This window comes from Botryllus schlosseri, chromosome 12, assembly GCF_051294905.1.
Source record: "Botryllus schlosseri isolate E-star chromosome 12, Bs_hap1, whole genome shotgun sequence".
NCBI lineage: Eukaryota > Metazoa > Chordata > Ascidiacea > Stolidobranchia > Styelidae > Botryllus > Botryllus schlosseri.
The window spans coordinates 18,136,268-18,145,226 of record NC_137247.1 but is presented as its reverse complement, the minus strand read 5'-3'; the positions used below and the strand labels follow the sequence as shown (position 1 = coordinate 18,145,226).

The window sequence follows — 8,959 nt, the reverse complement described above, 5'->3', positions numbered from 1 at the left end:
ACACTTCCTTTCCCCCCTGCTGAACGCCAGAGCACAAAATACAATTAAACATGTCTTTATTAAGGTACGTAGTGGGGTGTGTGGAGGTGAATGGGCTTTCCAAAAGTTGGGGGAAAAGTTGTTAGGCTTGCAGGGAAAATACCTCTTTGCGTAGCTGACAACTGATATATGAAGTAAAATTAACAACAGCAAACGCACACTTTGTTATATTATACACACTGGGGTTTTGAAAGAAATAATAAATCTACAAAACACTGCATTTACAAAGAAAACAAAGTTGTTTGATAGTGATTTTTTTATGACATCGAATCATACTGCACACGTTCAAACGATGTTATGCTTAGTGGAAGACCAGATGTGGGCAAGCCTTGGCAATACAATAAAATCGCAATATCAAGATATTGTCATATCTGGGCTGGGTCCCTGAAAACTACGCAATAAGAGAGCGATTCGATGAACGTGTGCGATGGCAATCTGGGCGTGGAACGCCTAAAATGCAATATTTAGGTAAGCGTCCTTCGAGGAAAATGAAAGGGGAGTTGATGGAACAGGGGTATGACAAGAAGCCAGGACGGTGTCAGAAAGATATCCGAGTCGTGCGCTTAAGCTATTCATGAACCTACATTGTTGTTGAGTGAATGGCGGCAACAGCTATGCTCTCAGTACAACATTACGAAGCTATTTTAGCATATTCTTTTGAAAGGCGGGAGGCGGCGTCTCATAATCTAGACCAGTGATTCTTAACCGGTGGTCCATAAAGTTATAGTATACGAAAATTTTGAAGCAGGTATGTTAATTATATTAATTCCAGAAAAAGATTCATTCACATTGTCAAATTTAATTTAGCCTATATGCAATCCGGAGCGAATGCGAGCTGGATTTGCAATATAGGCCTAGAGATAATTTTGCCTTTGTTGCTTAACCATGAAAAGATTGAATCTTTGTGAATCACATCTGACAAGCCACGGTTGCGGCTACTAGAAGAAATTCGATTATAAAATAGCCGGCCACCAACCGACAAAACACTAGTCAAAATTACCAGGGCCATGATATTTCATACGCCGTCCAGAAGTCTGTTTAATTTACGGCATTGCGTCACAAGAATAAAATTCTTTTGATGTTTCTATGTTAACTTCGAGAGGTGGGGTACGTATAAGGTCAAGAACCACATATTTCAACAGCGATTCGCGGTTGTCAGCATTATACTTTCAACATTTTGATATAAGGCTTTCTAATGTGTGATTTTAAAGACGGCATTCAGTAAAACAGACACGAAGATCCTTGATACAAATAATTTTCCGAAAAAGACTACCACGAAAGTCAGAATCGGAATGAAATTTTATAGGGCATTAACATCGCTACTTAATAATCGGTAGATTCAGTTGAAACAGGTTTTCTTTATCAAAATAGACCTATCGAAACCAGCTCAATAATGCGATCTACAAATGGGCGGGGAATGTACAGTATGGAAATCTCATAACAGGTGCAGACGTGCAGTGCAAATTGATTGTCGATGAAAAATGGTCAATTGTTTCAAGGCCAAGCTGAATTAGCCAGATATGAATTAGAATGGTATAAGCAGTGGAAAATAGCCTCAACAGACTATTCCTCAGTTTTCTTCAGAGCAACAGTATAAAACGATAGCGCATCTACGCTTTACAGCCCTCAGGCAAGCTTATCCAGGCAATAAGAGACTGCAAAGCTAATCTTAATAGTATAAATTGTACAATAAACCAAAGATATGATCCAAAACAAGGCCATATCCATTGGGCATAGCGAGGTGCAATTACATGGAAAGTGGGACACAATAAAGCCATGGCTACAGAAGGAAACCGTTGGATACAGTTGGTGACATAAAACACAATATAACACTAAAAGGAACATTGAATATCACTCCACTTCAACACAAAGCCATAAAAAATGTACAAAAGGTAAAAATTCTTTTGCTTTAGTGCTTCTGGAGTGTTGGCAACGCTGCCAACATACTTTCTCCAAAATTGCATGGAATACTTCGATCAATCTCGAGGAACTCTTTTAGTGAAAAATGAGCCTCTACTTGCTCATGCACACGAGATGTCTTGGTAACACCGGCCGCGTGTCACTTGACGCCATTACGAACTGCCATATACCTCCGCTGCTTTAAAATCAAGACAAAAATCATAAACTAAAGCTAAGTTGCTCTGGGACTTGCTGCTACAATTCTGCCAATCTAACAACACTACCAACGCTTCTCAAACGTAGCGAAACTGTGGGTTAATAGAAAGGGTTCAAGTTAGATTAATAGTATGAGTGAAACGCGTTCATTTGTTGAATTATGTGGCATGCAATACGCAAGGCATCGAATATCATATAGTCCGATATTGTCAACGGCCTGAGTTACACATGGTAGTATAAAAAAGGACATGCTTACCGTTAGTAGCGGAATGTTAAATCGAGCAGAAGCATAGTAGTTAGCGGAGTGGTGCAAGGTAATTTTGAGGCGTCACGTACTCCTCGCATACTTCATCATTCGATGAAGGCCCGGAATCACCTCAGCGAACCGGTACATGGTCTTTGGCTGCATTATGCGCCTTGTGTGTGCGGGGGAGCAAAGAACAGAACAGGACTAGGACAAGAGGCATCAGAGACAGGGTAGAAGTGTGATTTTCGCAAGGATTTGTTTATCCGATAGCTCGTGACAATTTTAGCGAGGTACTGACTCGAAGTGATTTGATTAACAAATTTAAGAAGGCACTGTCTCCAATCCTTCCGTGGCTCCAAATCGAGAAAAAATGTCATACCGTGAAGATGCACGCTATATATGAAAGGCACTTTGTAAAAAACGTGGATTACAACACGCCGAACAGTGCACGAAGCATATTCCCGATATGAACGGTAGACAAGTAAAAAATATATATAAAAATTCATTTCACCCAGACTTGTTTGACTATAAGGTAAAAAGTGTTGAGCAGTTTGAAAGCGTCATTACACGTGGCAAGCCAACCGGTCTACTTCGACAATTCATGCAATTTCACGAAAAAAAATAAAGAATAAATCTGCTACATTACGGAATACGGTAACTCTAAAGAAACAATAGAGCAAATCTCAACAAGGAAACAGCGATTTGTTAGCCTCTGATCGATTTCAATTATATCTTATATAGGTTTTGTTAGTCTACGCCGGTAATATTTGGACACAATTGTTACTGAAACGCTAGTTAGTGGCGGCTGTTGTTGGTCCGTGACAGGGTCGCGGTTTGTTGAGTCGGGTGCATGTTTCGAAATGAGATGTTATTGAGAAGGTGTGTAAAGACATTTGGCGGAGAGGCAGGCATGAGAGAGAGGCACGCACACAGGCACAGAATAAAAATAAATGAACAATCAATTAGTGGCAGAAAATGATATCGCTATTTAGTATCAGGGTAAATGCACAATTAGAAAAAATCATCTAAAGCAATTCAAATTTCCACTACAAGTAAATGTTGTAGTTTAGGAGGCAACGCATAGCGGTTAGACGGTGACAAATTGAACGAATCAGACATTAACGGCGCTTGAATTTGATTTCTTCGCTTTACTTTGTAGGAGATAGAACAAATTAATTTTCATTTTTTGGCAGAAGTGCCAAATGACATAAAACACGATATGATATTAAATTTACACATGGGTACGAGAGAAACTATCAAAATTTTCAATTTTCAGAAGGTAATGTAATCCATCACATTGAGTCCCGAGTAATTTAGGTATTATTCAAGTTCATGGTACGTCAAACTTCGAAGGGCCGTACATTAGTGTTTGCTCAAGCCCCATCCATCAAAGAAGGGTGAAAAGCGTACATCATATCGCCATGACAACATACCAATTCAAGCGGTAAAAATCAGTCATTCGCGCATGCCAGTTGCTCAGTCAATACACCGAATATTATTAATCATTGTGATGCAGGCAATGAGGTGATACAAAGTTCAAATAAGTACACAAATGACAGCACCAGGACCCTGTATATAGACGCGCTCGTCGTAGAACGACACGGGTTTACAAGTAAACTTTTGTATTTCGATAAAAAATCTTCTTGCAACTACTACATGGCTTGGATACTTCGAGATAAAATAACGATGACATAAAATGGACGACAGCATCATAACGGCAATGCCTTGTTCTATGATTGGCAAGGTAGAAAAACAGGAAATTTTACATCAGCATGAAAATCATGAATAATAACACTTCATTTCTACATTAGGATGGCAGCAACATTGTATCTACAACAGGCGGGCTGTAATGTGCTCCCGTGTACCTTACCGTTTTTTGGAGATATCAAGATATCATGAAGACTTGATTCATTGAGGGTATATGGTTATACTAGCCATTTGTGAATACATGTACCTTTGGTGAGAAAAGGACAGGCTTAATTTAATATGTATCACGATATGTAGCTTCATGAAATTACACGCACGCCTGGTGTTTATGTGCTACAAAAGCTGTCGGGACATTAAAAAAAGCTGCAAAAGTGTCCACTATATGGTTGAAAATCAAAAAAGAATAAAAGCAGTATTGCCTGCGATGTCATAAAATATGAAGCTTTGAGAATCATTGAGTAGCGCGCACTGGTGTCCGTAGAAAACTAATGGGATTCCAACTTGGTATATTTCATGTAACATCATATAAGATCCGTAACAATTTTCTGCAGTGTAAAATCGTACTGAACTGATAAAACATGAGTTTGTATTCGTGAGATACCACGCATAGGCCTACGTTTGGACAGTGATATTTTCGGGCGACTTGGAAAGCGTTAGGGTGAAAGTAGTGATGCGCCTTTACAAGTATATATCTGGTAATCTATTTGCTGTATAAAAATGATTGTTCTGTGCGAGCAGCATAACATCTGTTGCGAGGAACTTGGAAGACAAAAAATGGTAACCGCTTCTGCTATAAAAATAAGAGCTATAGTGAAATATACACTGAAAGTCTAAAAATTCTTCGGTACATATCGATGCCGCGCTTTCAACGGGATAAAAATACATTTGGCGTTTGCAAAAAATACAAAATCTGAAACTATGGAATGAAAATGTTGAATACTCTTCGCGATCTATTCTGATAGAAATTTATAAACGATGGTTACTGCGTTAATTAGCTACAGATTCATTACCTGGGGACCTCTGATAGGGGTGCACCCGGGTATCTGTTCTCTGCCGTACTATTTTAGCACCAGGTGCTGCGCCTGAAATTAAGTCGGAGGCTGTGTTAGTCTGCAAAGGAAAATGACTACACGCGGTGGCGTATTTATAAGTACCGGTTAGCACCGTTTAGGGGTTACAAGATAAAAAGAGGACTACACAATAAGAAAGGCTAGATCGAAGGAATCAACGATGCTGCAATACTAAGATATGATAGCTCGAATATCAACGATTTTGCAGTTGGAATTACGCTATGCTGATGGATTATGGTAACCTTGGAATCGAGGCCCACATAAGAATATTCAAGCTTCTACGAGTTCTACCCACATTCCACATACAGACCAGCAACTCATCATATAGGCAACCGTGCATTCGCCTCCAATTACCGTTTTGGGTTGGCATTATAAACAGCAAGAGCCAATTTTGCGTCTATAAGGAATAACTGTTGCCAAGTGGGAGTTTATTTTTTACTCAATTTATAGGATCTAAAATTGGAAACTCGTTACGCCGTCCGGCGTTATAAGAATGAATACGGGCCTGTACTGTACACAGGTTAGCCGCAAATACTTTCAATCCAGATCACCAAAAAATGAGACTAGCGGAGGCGATTCCCGAATAGATTTTAGAAACACTTCTGACGATAAGCTAATAGCGAAATGATCTCAAATTGTAAGAAAAGAGATTGGGCGTTGCGTTGCCAAAGCGCATTACGAAAACATTTGAATTACCGTGTGTTAGTTACCGGCACACTTTATCCATGCGAGTAATTATCAATTGTTAATTATAGCCAAAATATTGTTTTCATCGCAACATCCATCACAAGAACAAATCTATTATAAATCGAAGCAGCAAGAGATTTCGTCCCACTGAAAGAATTCAAAACTGAACCCCAAATGCGTTCGAGATATAATAGACATATTCTTGCAATTGATGATGTGTTGAAAGCAATCTTCAACTACTATACCGCGAACTAGCTACGTTGGAAAAAAGGCTCGGAATTTGACGAGGTTTTCATGGTTTCAAACGTAACTCGACCTCTGCATATCAGCGGGCACTACAGCCGCCGGGCTCCGCGTTATTTTGTTAAATCAAGCGATTTCCGATTTACTTTGCATAGGAATTCCACGGCGAAATCGTTAAAAAAGTCGACACACGATATTTCAACCTTGTTGCCGCTGCTAGAAAAAAGTGGAAGGACCAAATCGAGAAAGGATTGGTTCGATGTAAGGTAATCTATAAAAATGGACACGGCTGAAATTGCTTGCAGTAACTGAACATTCGTTGCACTAATACAAGCGATGTGTAGTCGCGACGGGAAAAGGCACCGCCGCTATCAAGGCTTGTGAGCTTTAGATGTGGATTGCTTTACCTGAAAAGCATATTGCGATTAGGCGCTGCCTCACGGGTCTAATATTCTATCTTACCTATCAGCGTTGGGTCCGGAAACGAATACTCCAGCAAGGAAGTGCCTTGTCCCGCCATTAGTCCCGCGTATGGGTACTCCAACGGGGTCGTGTAGTAGAAGGCTCCTTCAGGCGGTGCGATCAGTGGTGGTGGGGGAGGCGCGCTCCCGTTTGAGATGACAGTCTTTAAAATTGGGAATTGCGATTAATCGCGTGAACAAAGGCAACAAAACATACATTTGCCTAACATTTTAGCCAAACCAACCGTAACCACAACCCAAACTCCAAAATTAAACCTTACACTAACCCAGAGGTTCCCAACGAGGGCGATAACCCAAGGGGGTGGGATGCTAGATCGTCTAGTCACACTAGTGAGATATATGTTTAATTGACACGACCAAAAATGCATGTGAAGTCGGCTTATTCTGCATATGACGCGAAAGTTAACTGAAAAAAGGTCAATCCAACGGAAAGTATAGTGGGGGAAACCGGTTTTCCGAGCACCGTATTGGAAAATGACCTCTTTTAGTCAACTAACCAGCGATAAGAATTAGGTGAATAAATTTCCCGTTTATATGTCCTATTTTACAGATCCGTAACTATGGGAGCGGGCTAAAATTTGTGTCGAACTTGATAAGGGGGCGATGAGTCGAAAAAGGTTAGGAACCACTGCAACCCCAACCCTAACCAACCCCTAAATTTTAACTCACATGCTCAAGGCCCCGTGAAGAGTGGTCAGTAAAGAAGTAGTTTTACTTTTTTTGGAGTACAAAAGTATATTTTGCATACACTTGTACTACTTACTCTTGTGGTTATGATTTTAGGACATACTTCTGTACCGTATTAACAGTTTTCAGTTCGTTTGATAAAACTAGATCTAGAATACTTACCTGTTACTAGCTTGGAAATAGCTACTTCTACTTATACTAGAGTTAGTAGAGTACGATCGATGACAACATGACCACCTTTGACAGTAACCGAAACCCAACCCTAACGCAAAATCTGACCCTTCCCAAACTCTAACCTGCATACTGAAGTGGAGACGCGGTTTAAGTAGTCTTTGCTGTACTCAAGTAGAACTATCGTAGTACATTTCTACTTAATGTTCTCAACTGCTCATCTGTCCGCGGAGCAAAACAGTCGCCCTACCTGTCCGTTAGGCAATCTGGTTATGATCGGCGTGGCGAGTCCGTGTGTGGTGGGCAGTCCTTGCGTCGTGGCCGACCTGAGTCCCGGGATGGACAGGACGTGTTGCGCCGGCTGCAGTCTCGGTTGCGCTGTAGACAGACGAGGTTGAAATCGATTGGCGTTTGAGTTACGTGAAGCGGATTTACCGGTGAAGTCTCTGTATGTTCCGTTGATGATGGCGAGCTCCATCAATTGCTTCTTTTTCAGGTCGTCTTCTCCTTCCTGAAAAGGTGGAGGTGTTTATAAATTTAAAGCTATCCCACACCAACATTTACTAGGATAACGCTCCTTGACTCCTGTGTAGGAAGCGTGTGAGAGATTCACAATGCATTGTTGTTAGCAGAGGTGGTCAGTAATGTATGTACTGTACTACGACTTTATTGGAGAAATCAAGTAGGTTGCTTAACGTTGGAATACTTACTGAATGGATATATTTTAGACTACTTCCAACTCCCGTGGCGTAACCAAGGGGTGCGATTCGGATGCTCATGCTCAATCACCCCCCTTTTCGAACTCGCACCGATTTAAGGTGTCTTTTGTCATTTGGAGCTAGTCGATAACTGCACCCCACGAAAGAGCTAACATTACCCGGATGCTCGGGTTAAGTCAGAAGGAATGATTGTAAACTATTGGAACGGAGGTTTCGGTATGGTACCTATTTGAGACTTACCTATCCTCCATACTTCTATAAAGGTCATGGTGGGTGATACCCGAATACTTGGCCTCAACTCAAAGGCTAATACTCGCTTTTGGATCGAATCACTCAGATAGGCCAACTTGATTTTTCGCAGCCCTGCCGCTAGCGATATTGATCTCAGCAGAGTTTAAGATCATCACGCAGATGAAATGTCTTTATCAATGTTTCCGGGATAAGTAATCCACTTACAGCAGGTATTAGGAGTTTATTAACTTCGTCCACGGCCCTTTTCATCTTCAACTTGGCTCTGTTCTCCGTGTCTTCAACCGTGATCAGCACGTGAAGCTCGTCGTTCAAATGTTCCCAGTTCGGTTTGCCTCGATTCATTTCCTCCTGTTGAATACAAACACGGATGACATCTTGTAACACGCATTATATATATACCGTTATCACCAGATAAGATGTTGAAGTGGGGGTTCAGTTGTATCAAAAGCATGGACACATATATGCAATATGTTCAGGAAGATTGTTTAACGTTTGTTTTGTGTTAGCATTACGTTATTTTTACAGTATTTCTTGCAGATA

At 40.8% G+C, this 8,959-nt stretch overlaps 1 protein-coding gene across 9 annotated transcripts in view; it reads right to left on the bottom strand.

Annotated features, from left to right (window-relative positions):
* The window catches only part of LOC145451556 (KH domain-containing RNA-binding protein QKI-like), a 256,270-nt gene that overhangs the window by 228,724 nt on the left and 18,587 nt on the right, over positions 1-8,959 (bottom strand). For 2 of the 9 annotated variants that reach the window (XM_080329766.1, XM_080329770.1), the window contains exons 4-8: positions 8,624-8,767; positions 7,699-7,959; positions 6,571-6,733; positions 5,119-5,190; positions 40-2,137 (exon numbers count right to left, since the gene is read on the bottom strand). In XM_080329766.1, the coding sequence (XP_080185892.1) occupies positions 2,112-2,137; positions 5,119-5,190; positions 6,571-6,733; positions 7,699-7,959; positions 8,624-8,767 (666 nt within the window). In that variant the 3' untranslated portion in view covers positions 40-2,111. Of the gene's footprint in view, positions 1-39; positions 2,138-2,410; positions 3,207-4,006; positions 6,516-6,570; positions 6,734-7,698; positions 7,960-8,623; positions 8,768-8,959 lie in introns of those variants that run through there. The other 7 variants (XR_013918944.1, XM_080329768.1, XR_013918942.1 and 4 more) reach the window with 7 other exon arrangements.